General features: G+C 50.5%; 1 protein-coding gene across 1 annotated transcript in view; it reads right to left on the bottom strand.

The window, feature by feature from the left end:
* The window catches only part of CHAT (choline O-acetyltransferase), a 64,576-nt gene that overhangs the window by 44,703 nt on the left and 7,732 nt on the right, over positions 1 to 12,141 (bottom strand). Inside the window, exons 5-6 of the mRNA XM_037803913.1 lie at positions 10,549 to 10,729; positions 8,480 to 8,657 (exon numbers count right to left, since the gene is read on the bottom strand). Coding sequence (XP_037659841.1) covers positions 8,480 to 8,657; positions 10,549 to 10,729 — 359 coding nt within the window. The remainder of the gene's footprint in view (positions 1 to 8,479; positions 8,658 to 10,548; positions 10,730 to 12,141) is intronic.

Genomic DNA, 12,141 nt, shown 5'->3' with positions numbered 1-12,141 from the left:
CGATGAGAGCAGCCACTGCAATTCTCCCTTCTCCTTCCTGGAGCTGACAGCCCCTCCTCCCCCGGGACTGAGCCTGGCAGGGAGGGGCGCGGGTCCCCTGGCCGCAAAAACTTACAGATTTCGGTGATCTCAGCAGTTCCACGTTTTCATGAGTGTTGTATGAAGTATGCTCAAAGACAGATTGCTCTGTGGTGTCCAGTCCACGCAGTTCCTGGCTTTTTACCTACTTTCCTGGAGGAGTAACTAAAACATACAGCTCACCAGTCTGCCATCTTCCCAACTAATTTTTGACAGAGGTGCAAAAGGAGTTCAATGCAGGAAGCCTAGTCTTCCAACAAATGGTCAAGCAATTGGACTCCCAAAGGCAAAAAAATAAAATAAAATAAAATACAATAAACCTCACACATTATAGAAAAATTAACTCAAAGTATTCAACGTAAAACTATAAAACATTTAGAAAATATAGGAGAAAATCTTTGGGATCTAGGGCTAGGCAAAGCATTTAGACTTGACACCAAAATCACAATCCAGAAAATGAAAAGCTGATAAATTAGACCATCAAAATTGAAAAACCTTTACTCAATGCAATATGCTGTTTTAAAAGATGAGAAAGGCAAGCTACATACTGCGAGAAAATATTTACAACTACATATCCCAAAAAGGACTAGTATCTAGAATATATAAAGAACTCTCAAAACTTCATAGAAAAAAACAAACAACCCAGTTAGAAAGTGGGCAAAATTCATGAACATACATTTCACCCAAGAAAATATGCAGATTGCAAAGAAGCAAGTGAGGAGACGATCAACATCATTAGGTATTAGGGAAATGCAAATTAAAACCACAATGAGCTATCACTACAGAACCATTAGAGTGGCTAAAATAAAAACTAAAAACACCAAATACTGTTGAGACTGTGGAGAAATTGGATCACTCACACCTTGCTGGTGAGAATATAAAATGATGCAGCCACTCTGGGAAACAGTTTAGCAGTTTCTTAAAAAAAAAAAAAGGAAAAAAAAAAAAACATGCCTGCAACAACCTTACAACGTAGCGTTCTCACTTTTCACTCCTGGCATTTTCCCACATAAATGAAAATTTATGTTCACACAGAAAACCCATCCACAATGTTCACGGCAGCTTTATTCAAAACAACCAAAGACTGGCAATGACCCAGACGTCCTTCAAGAGGCCAATGATTAAGCACACGGTGGGAAGTCTGTGCCGTGGAAACGGAAAGGGGTGAGTTACTGAGACACACGACAACTCGGACGACTCCCAAGGGAGCTGTGAAAAAAGCCAATCCCAAAAGGTCACCATCTGGAAGATTCTATTGATGAAACAGTCCTGAAATGTCAAATTTCTAGAACCGGAGAGCAGATGAGTAGTTGCAGGGGTTAAGGAGGGGGTGGGGCTGGAAGGCAGCGGGTGTGGCTATTAAAGGGCAACTTGAGGACCCCTGTGGCGGTGGAATGTTCTGGATCTCGACTGTGTCAGTGTTACCATTTGATGGGAGACTGGGTACAGGGTACAAGGAATCTCTCTGTATTACTTCTTACAACTGCAGGGGAATCTACAATGATCCCAAAATAAGTTTAACAATAAAAGCACATTAAGAATGGAGAATGGCTCATTCTCTAGGTTCTCTCCACAGAGTCAGGGACTATAAAGTGCTCTCATGCTGCCAAAATTGGAGGGAGGGGGCATGGCTAGGGTGGGGGTCAGGGGGAAGAGTAGGAGATACCAAGAAACACATCCTGCTGCCTTGTTCCAAACTTATCATGCTGCACATGAAATAGAAGTGAGGATGGCTGAGACGGCAACCGGGGGGGAACCAAACAGAGGTGTCTGTTGTGTATGCACGGGGAACACACAGCGTGAAAGCAAAACAGCACACCTGGAGTTAATCCACACTAGGGTTCTTGCAAAGAGCAGAGACCGTTCAGCCGGAGGGCTGTTGGACCCCATCACCATTTCAGCAGGTGCCCATTTTCAGTTGACCAGATTTTTCCAGAGAGATTGCAAACCTTGGGCAAAAGCCTCCCCAGAGTGTTTCCCCCAAATCTAATTAGAGCTACCATTTAGCAAACACCCCGTGTGTGCCAGGCCCCAGGCCATCTGCTGCACAGCCACCCATCATCGCTTTAGTCCTGTGCACCGGGCGGAGATGCTATGGATGAGATGTTGGAGTCTCTAGAGGACCAGTGGGAAAGGGCAAGTCAAGCTCGGGCCTCTGCCCCTGGGTCCCCTGCCCCTCCCCAAACAGATGCTGTCTTCCTGACGCATGGAAGCCCGCACTTCATGCTTCCACTGTGTGGGGTGGGGGGCCACTGGCCCTAGCCCCTCCTGAAACAAAGAGAGCAGCAGCGTTCAATGCCGAGCCCCCAGGAGGTATTTCTGGGCCAATTAAACCGGAGAGGCTGTTATTGCTAATGTGTAATTGGTTTTAAAACCCGCAGACTCACCCAGCCCTGGATGACGATATTTAATAGAAAAATGCCTCATCCCGGGTGGTTCTTGCAAACCACCGCTGAGGCCTTCTGCCGCCCCAGCCGCCTTCTGCCAGCTCCCTCCTTGAAAGCAGCGGCTCAGCCCTAATTGGCTGCTGGGTATAAATATTTACGGGACTGTGTAAATGGAGAACATCTGCCTCGAAAATCTGGTGCTCGGGATCTCCGTGCGCAGGCACCCAGGAAAGCCAGTGGCTCCGGGGGCTCCGGGCTGGCCATCCTTTTCCTACAAATTGACAAGTGCTGCAGCCTTCCAGACTCGGGGCCGACTGTCTAATTTGATTTCCAGGCCAGGATAGACAGCGTTGGCTCCTCCTGGGTCCAGGAAGGCCGCGGCCTTCACGGCTGGGTGGGGAGGGATGCCCCTACAGGGCTGGCCGGCCCCCTCTGAACCTCTGAGCTCTCCTTAAGCCCCTGCAGTTCTCAGGCTTGGGAGGCAGGTGCTGGGTGCGAATCCCTGTTCTCCAACAGCCCCTTGACCTCCATGAGATGTGGCTTCCTCCTCTGTTTGGTGGTCCTGGGTCGTGGTCTACAGGGGACAGAAAGCACCAGGGACGGGCAGAAGGTGGGATCTTGATACATGGGAGCTGCTGGGATCTGAATAAGCGGGTCCCAAACTTGGCTGCACATGAAAACACCAAGATGCTTTCAAAATACAGATTCCTGGGCCCCACTCCTGTCCCACCCGAGGAGAGTCATTGGGACCCAGCGATCTGTATTTTTAAAGAGATTCTTTAGATGATTCTGATGTAGTCAGTCAACCTCAGTCTGCAGCCAGGTAGAGACACACTGACTCAAATTCACTTGGCTTTAGCATCAAGTCCCACCTCCTATGGGAAGCCCTCCTGGGTTTCAGCAGGCAGGAGGGAACACGCCTTCAAATCTCGGACTCTTGTCTGAGACACTCCTTTGTTTTTTATCGTGAATGCTCATGTCTTAATACTTCTCTGCTCATTCCTGTCTCCCTGGGGGGCAGTGGCATTTCTTTTGGTCTTATATTCCCAGCTCCTAGCTTCTCGGCCCCGCAGGAAGGTACTTGGTGTTGACTGATGGATGCTCAGGCTGTTGACAAGGATGACACGTCACAGACTGCCTCTGCACGATGCTCTTAGTGAGTGAGGGACTGCGGAGGCTACGAGGCCCCACAAGCACAGGAGCAATGAGCAGAATCCCAGCTCCACCACCACTGGCTCCGTGAGCTCCATCTCCTCCTGGCCGAGGGTCCTCCTGGGCAGCCTGGGAGCTCACCTGGTTGGGGACTGCAGGATCAGGGACGGCCTCTTGAAATGAAACGAAGGGTCAGGTGGACAAGCCCCTGCTCCTCTGGGCCTCAGGTGACCGCGTGAGAATTCAGAGGAACTTTTTGCTTGAGCTCAGGCTCCTTGGTCCAGACCTCAGCCAGGATGAGGGGAGCTCGGCTGGGGCCAAGGCTTCCTGCTGGACAGCGCCCACCTTTGGGCTGGTGCACAGACCCACTGGTCCCTATCCCAGATTCCAGGACAGGAGGTGGGGACTTCAGAGCTTCAGCTGAGGGGTCTTGGGGTCTACGATGCCCTGAAATAGCCCAACTCTCCATTCCGCGGTGTTGATTGGGAAACTGCTGTGGGCCAGGAAATGTCCTCCTCACCCCTAACAACCACAGCCAGGCAGCGGGAGAGAGCCTCTGTCCAGAACTGAAGCATCTGGGACCACAGTTTGCAGTGCTGACCTACCATGTCCAAAGGACCATCAGGGCAACCCTCTCACATGACCCCTTCCCCCGATTACCAGCCTCCTGGGCTGCCCACTGGCACACCCACACCCCTGCCACTCCGTGTCCCCTGAATGGGCTCAGCCCCCCACCCCACCTTCTCCACAACTCCTTCCTAAAGCCTTCGTGATGGGCCAGTTCCCCTGCATCATGCTATGCATTTGGTTCACCTTCTGCCTCAACCGCAGTCCTCTCCCCCCAGGCTTGTTTCCTCCCACACCACGAACCTCGGGGCCAGAAGGACAGAAGGCTTTCCTGACGGCAATTTCCCCTTCCAATCTATATCTCCAACCCTTCAGAGATGGAGCTGCTGACTCTCACCCCCTCACTTTCACCCCTTGCTGCTGGACTCTTCCCACTTTCCTATCACTTCTCATCAGGAAGGCTTTTGGCCCCTCGTTCTCCTTCTTCCTCCTGATTGCCACTTGTATCGTCATTCTCGGTAACTTTAATTTGCACCTGGAGGACTCCCCCAAATTCTCATCTCTCAGGTCCTCGACCTCCCCACCTTTGAGAGCCTAATCCTCTTCCCCAGACACCCATGCCCACATCCCTGCTTGGACCTCATCATCACCAGGATCTGACTATCCCTGGACTCTCTGTGCCCAGCAGCCCACACCGACCACCGCACACTCTCCAGTCCGTACCCTGAGACCCTCCTGCAGCACATCCTACCCCTCACTCAGACCTCCAAGACCCATCGTCCCCACTGCTCATGTTACGATCTTCCACCTTTCACTTAGCTCCTCGCCCAGTTTGGTTGCCAACACCATAACCACACCCTTGCCACCCCTTCCTTCCCCCGCCTGCGTGGTGGTCGCCAACCCTGGCCAAACAGCAATGGGCTTTCTCTGCCTGAACCTGAGGAGCTGGTTGGGGTGGGTGGGTGGAGATATCATATAACAATGCTAATTAGTTTCTCCTAAACGTTTACTCCAAGACCTCAACTATGAATTCAACACAGTCCATCAATCTTACCAAGTTTCCTAAGTTCTCTTTCCCCCTTTCCAGGAGGCTATTTCATGCATTCTCTTTTGTTTTTAGAATACCCCTGCTCAGTTCATGGCCAGGACTCCGCTGCCCTGAGATAAGACCAGTTGGGACCTGCCTCATCTCCCTCCACCACAGCTGCAGTCCCAGGTGCTTCTGGCTCCCATGCTCAGTTTTCCCTGCACTGACCAAAGCCCTCTTATTCACTGGGGTCTGTCTCCTTCTGCCTTGACAAGAATTCCACTCTTGCATTTATCTTCACTCTCCTCGTCCACAACTTCTTTCTGTCACTAGATTCTTTCCATCAACATACAACCATGCACTTGTCTCCTATTTTTTTCAAAAACCTTTCCTTGACTCCCATCCTCTTCCAGTGACTCCTCCATTTCTCCACTCCCTTTAACACCAGAATGTCTGAAGAGTCGTCTACACTTACTGGTTCTACTCAGTGACCTCTGCATTGACAATTTCTTTGGGCGTAAGGTCATTTCCATCAGCACAGAACCATTGCTCTGCAAAACACTCCAGTCTGACTCTTGCTGAGGCGACAGTGACTTCAGGGTGGCTAAATCCAGTGTCCTGCCTATCCTTGACCTCTTGGCAATGTTCCATGTAGCTGGCCTCTCCTTCTTCCCAAAGCTGATATTTTTGTGACTCATCTCCCAGTTTTCCCTTTATTTTGCTGGCTGCTTTTTCTCAATCCTCTTTGTGTCTTTCTCTACTTGACTCACGGGCCCCCGTTCTTTTGTTTCTAGATGATCTCATCTCAGCCCATGACTTAAAATGCCATTTATGTGCTGGTGGCTCTCAAATTTATGTCTCTGTACTGACCTCTCCCTTGAGCTCCAGATACATAGATCTAACTTGACGTCCCATCTTCAATGACTCAAGGCATCTCAAACCTAATGTACCCAGAAGCCATTTCTTCATTCTGTAGCCACTCGTCAAACCTGTTTCCATCTCAGTAAATGGTACCACCATCCACTCCGTTGATCGAACTAAAAACCCAGGAACCTTTCTTGCTTCTCTTTTCCTTTCGGTTCCCTCTACTTCCAAAATAAAGCCAGAGTCCGTCCATGTCTGCCCATCTTCACTCTCAAACCTAGTCCAAGCTGCCATAATCTTTCATTTTGAAACAGAACCAATTTCCTAAATGGTCTCCTTGTCTCCCTTCTGTGGACAGGGGCACCTGCAGGGTGGAGGGCTTTGTGGAGGACTGGTTTCCTGCTGTGCAGATGACAAAGTGAGTGCTAACTGGATTAATTGGATTTCCAAAGAGAATGCCTGTGTGCTCCCTGCTTTCTGTCACTCTTCCCTCAGAAACAGCACTTCCATTCAGAAAGCAGATCAAATGCCATTAACAAATTAATTCCGATTAGCGCAGCCCAAGCTCTTAGACCTGAAGGCAGCCCCGGACAGCCCTGGGGGAAGATGTCTTGAGCCTGGCCTGCTAATAAAGTGGAAACCATACTGGACGCAGAAGCGATTATTTTGATGCCTGTCGATGTCCCTGGAGGGAAGGATAGTGGAATTTGATCGCATCGTCGTCTCCGGAGGGGAATTGACTCTCTTTCAAATTATAAATTATTAATTTCCCAACTTGGCAGTCAAGTCCATGAGAATAGGTTCGGGTCTCGCACGTCCTCATGGTTCTAGGCAGTCCCCAATTTAGGACTGAGCCTTAAGCCGTCGCCCAATAATTGAATGAAAGAGTCATTCATTGGCAAATGGGAAACAGGCCGGGAGGGCACCTAGTATCATTAGTAAAACTTAATTCTTTTATTTAACAAATAAAATTGGGCCCCTGCTGTGTGTGGCACAGCAGAATCAGAAGTTAAACCAGATGGACAAGGTCTTTGTTTTCTTGGACCTTATAGACTTGGGGAGGGAGACAGATAATAAACATTAAATCAGGTAAATGGAAGGCTGATTTCAGAGAGTGACAAATGCAGTCAAGACAAGCACGCAGCACCATGTGATGGCAGGATGGGTGAGGGGGGTTGCTCCAGCAGGGCTTAGGGTGGTGACACCTGCACTGAGACCTCAAGGAAGCAAGGAGCCCACTGGAGCTGGGGAACATTCTAGGGGGAAACACCAGAAAGTGCAAGTGCCTGTCTGTCGTCAGAGAGCCAAGTCCACCATCTTTCTCATTCTCCAAGGATGGTCAACACGGCCAGACTGCTCCCCTCATGGTGCTTGGAGACTGCCCGCTTACCTGGGTGCCCTCTCTCCCTCCAGCCCCTCTGCCCAGGGCAACTTTACTCAGGGACTGGGCTTTGCTCAACTCCCACCTCTTCCAAAGTCCTGGAGCACTAATTTAGCACTTGCTGTCTATGTTGCCTTGTTTGGGTAGACTTCGTATTACCATGTATCTGGATCTCCTCCCTCGTTCTGCCTCTTCCCCTGTTTGCAATTCATTTGGCCTCTTCATGGGCAGGAGCCTTGTCCTGTCTGCCTCTTCTATTCCCCACACCAAACCCAGGCTCCTCAGCTTGTAGACACTCTGGAAGCCTGAATGGATTGCCTGGTTGAATGAAAGTCTGGAGCACAAATGGGGAGACTCATAGACACCCCACTTATCATCCCTGAATCTCTGAGGTAGGCAAGAAAGGAAATCACGCCATCCAGTTCCTGGGACCAGGACTGGCTTTGGATTTGAAAAGTAGTTTCCAGAAGGGTGATTACAAATATTTAAGAATATTACTGGCTTTCCTGTGGGAACACCTGGAGATGTTCATAAGAGCTGCAGCCAGCCAGAAGTAGAAGACAGCTTCAAGAATCAGCTTAATGATGAAAAGTCCCAGGACCGAGAAACCACATACATGCAGGAGGTGGCTGGCTAGGCTCCCAGGTGTGGACTTCCCCCTAAACACCCCTCTGAAGGAGGTCTATGTCTCAGACCTCCAAAATCAGCACCCTCCCTTCCCACCAGCAAAACACAATGGTCTAACTGCTGCTTTTCTCCAGCCCAAGCAGCCCAAGTTCTGGGACACCTCCACCACTGTAGTGCTAATTAGTCTAATTGGAAAGCTGGAACATTGTTGGATGGAGCATGTGGGTACAAGCTGTCATGTCATCTCGGCTGATAGCAGTATCTGCTGACTGGGCCTGACTTAGAGGGCCGTGGCCAGTGGGGATGTGAGTCCACACTCCCCGGCCCCGGAAGAGGGAAAGCCAGTGAGGGTGAGGATGAGATGAGCATGGAGAAGCACTGGGTCACCCTGCTAACCTTTCAGGAGGACCGTCCTGGCCTCGGCCCACTTGCTCCTCTCGTCGGACGTCAGCAGGCCGATTGGGGGCAAGCGTTCGTCCTCGTTGGAAGCCATCCTGACTATCTTTCTCAACTGAGTGAACAGATCCCCCTCACTGAGACGGCGGAAATTAATGACAACATCCAAGACAAAGAACTGTGGGGAAGACAGGTCAAACACGTCACTCGTGGCAGCAGAGCTCAGAACAGGGCCTGACGGCCAGGTCTTTATTGCGCCTTGTCAGGCGAGCTCGGGGTGGGGATGCTGAGACCCAAGCTTCCCAAGATATTTGATGGTTCCGGAGAGTCACAGTCTGGGACCAACCCCAAACCGTTGACTGTGCTGTGCTCCCAAAGGAGGACAGATTAAATTACACTAAAAGGACACTTGTTTTGGGGGGGGTCCCAATTCACGTGAAGCCATTATGCTTGTGGGGAGTCGAGTGTCCTCATTCACTGCTGGAGGAGTTTAAATGGCTACAACCACTGTTGGGGAGCACCATCTACCAAAACTAAAAGTGACTCAGCAGTTGCTCTTATAAATGCCTAGTTCGGTCTAAGGCTTAGAGAAACAAATATTTGCAAGCACTAAAAGACATATGAAAGAACCTGTGCATTAACCTTGCTTGTAATAGCAAAGTAGCAGAAACAACCCAAACATTCTTCAGGGGGGAACGGCTAAATAAAATGCAGCGTATTTGTCCAACACATTCCAACCCAGCAATTAAAGGGAATGAACTGGCTCTAGATAGAACCACAGACTCAAACATACTGGTGAGTAGAGGTAAAAAAGCAAGTAGGGGAATAATATGCACAGGAAGATGAAAATCGGAAAATGACACGAGATGCTCTCTGCGTACCCGCGTACACACACACGTGTGCCTTCAAGTGCTTTCGTGGAAGCCCTGGGGTACTCTTGTTCTGCAGCTCTCAATAAAGGTCAAGAGCCCTTTTACATCTGAGGGACATGGGTGCCTCTGCCCCAGCCTCCAGCAGGAGCTCCGGGAGGGATGGCTGCTGACATGTGTGGGGCTGGGATGTGCTGGGTTTGATGTCTGAAGGAAGATGGAGAAAGTTTCCTGCTTTGGGGCTGCCCAGCCAGGTGTCAGGTGGGCTGGGAAGCCTCCGGGTCAGCCTCCAAACCCAGGAAGAGGGTTTGTGGCTGCCCTCAGATGACAGAATTTCCCTGAGCTCCCAATTTACTGAAAATATGAGATGAGTCCAAGAAGAAAATATTTTAGAAAAATACCAAGGGGAGTTGCTGGGGTGGTTGTCAAATGTGGTTTCTAGCCAAAAAATCAAACAAACAAAAAGAAACAAACAAAAAAACCCTCACTTTTTATGTCAGATGGAATATTTATTTGGAGGCAGTAAATAAAAGATATATTCAGACGGGCACTGGGAAGAGTCGGGAACCCTTGCATTCAGCCTGCCCCCAGGAACCCCTGGGACCCCTTTTAGCCCTGTGGAACCCAGTCTGAACACCCCAGTTGCAGGGGGCTTGGGGCTTAGCCAGACCGTGGAGTCCCTCCCCTGGAACAATCCACTGAGCTTCTTGGAGTCTCATCTCTTTGTCAAATGGAAGAGCCTAAGACCCTCTTTGCAGGAATGTGGTGAGGACTAGATGGGATGAAAGCCTATGCTTTCATCAGTTGGTCTGTCCGTAACAGTCTGTACGTCTGTGTGTGGCCTCCTGAGTGGGAATTAACAGGTCTGCAGGTGCAGAGGCTGCAGCCACGCCAGGGGCCCGTCAGTGACTCTCAGCCTGGGAGTTTCTTCATTCACCCTGAGAGCCCAGTGGCCCTTCTTACCCGGGGAGGCATTCTGTAGCAGAGGCTCCTCTTTGGTTTTAAAAGCTGGCCAGTGGAGCAAAATGGGACTTACTAGGGGGAGGAGACCCAAGCTATGGGCACTCTGTCCGTTTCCCATGTGACTCTGGGGAGTGGGAAAACACAGTCAAAAGCACAGCAAGGGTCAGCACACGTGCCCACCGCCTGCCCCATGACCCTCTCTGGGGCCTGAGGGAACGCAGGGGCAGGGGCGCTCACCTGGTTGCAGCAGGCCACGATGATGTGCTCGGGCTCCGGCATGATGCTGCTTTTCTGGGCCACCAGTGTGTCCTGGGTGTGGCCGGGGAGCCGATAGGAGGAGAAGAGCTGGTAGTATTGCTTCATGCAGAGGGGCTGCCCTGACAGCTGGCCCTTAGCAGAGTCGGTGGGGATGGAGTGACTGGAGGGAGAGTGGGAGAGAGGATGGAGGGGGAGAGTAAGAGGGAGGATGGAGGGGGAGAGCAGGAAGGAGGAGGGAGAGTGGGAGGGAAGATGGAGGGGGAGAGTAGGAGGGAGGATGGAGGGGACAGCAGGAGGGAGGATAGAAGGGTGAAAGCAGGAGAGAGGATGGAAGGGTGAGTGGGAGGGAGGATGGAGGGAGAGAATGGGAAGGAAGATGGAGGCGAGAGCAAGAGGGCATCAAAACCTGTCTATTGCAACCTTACTAGGCAGACAGGCACAAAAACCGTTACGTTCATTATGATGTCGGTTGAAGAGATCAGTTCCCCACATTTTTAAAGTAGTAGAGTGCCCCCATTTCTGAAGTCCATGGAGATCCTTGGGATTTTCTCAAACCTCCATTAGTCCACCCTAACCCTCACCCCTGCCTCATGCACTGCGTAAGAAAGTCTTGCCATTTTACCCCTCTGTACCCTCACTTATGTTGACCTTTGCTTGGCATGCCTTTGCCCCTGCTCCTGCACTCAGTTAATCTGTTTAGAAAACTCTCCTCCTTCAAGAGACTACTCTTTCATCACCTCTTCTAGAAGTCTTCTCTGAGTTCAAGGAAGAAAATTCTCATTCACTTGTGGTTTCTCATACCTTCTGTCTATCCATTCATCCACCTCCCCACCCACCCACACTACCATCCATCCATTCACTCATCCTCCATCCATCCATCCACCCACCGACCCACCCAACCATCCATCCATCCATCCACCCAACCATTCATCCATCCATCCATCCATCCACCCGCCTACCCATCCACCCATCTACTCACACTACCATCCATCCATTCACTCATTCTCCATCCACCCATCCATCCATCCACCATCCACCCTTCCTTCCTTCCTTCTTCCTTCCTTCCTTCCTTCCTTCCTTCCTTCCCTCCATCCATTCCACCTTTTCATACAACAAATATTTATTGAGCACATCCTCTGTGCCAAACTCCATTTCTAGGATCTAGGGATAAAGCAGCTGATGAAAAAGCTAAGTTTTCTGCTCTTATGGGGTACAGGCTCTGGGATGTGTAGGTAGAGGAGTAAAGAGACAACAAATTGCAAACCATTAAAAAGGAGAATTTCGGAAGGTAAAACAGAGTGATGAGAGGCTAAATGGCAGGAGCAGCAGGTAGTACCAGGGATGGTCTCCCTGAGAACTGGCCCTTTGTGCTGAACCTAAAGGGTAAAAGGCTGCCGTAAGAAGAGCTGGGGGTCAGCGAGGCTCTGAAGTGGGCAAGGGTGTCCATGGCCCTGAAGTCAGCAGGTGAGGTGCCCCCTGCGACTCAAGTGCAGACATTGGACCAAACTGTCAAGTCCCACCCACAGCAAGGGGTGTATGAGGGTTGAGATGATGCATTCATAAACTTTTGTA

Source organism: Choloepus didactylus, chromosome 15, assembly GCF_015220235.1.
Source record: "Choloepus didactylus isolate mChoDid1 chromosome 15, mChoDid1.pri, whole genome shotgun sequence".
In the NCBI taxonomy this organism is placed as follows: domain Eukaryota; kingdom Metazoa; phylum Chordata; class Mammalia; order Pilosa; family Megalonychidae; genus Choloepus; species Choloepus didactylus.
Note: the sequence above shows the minus strand (reverse complement) of the source record. Positions and strands in the feature narration are given on the sequence as shown.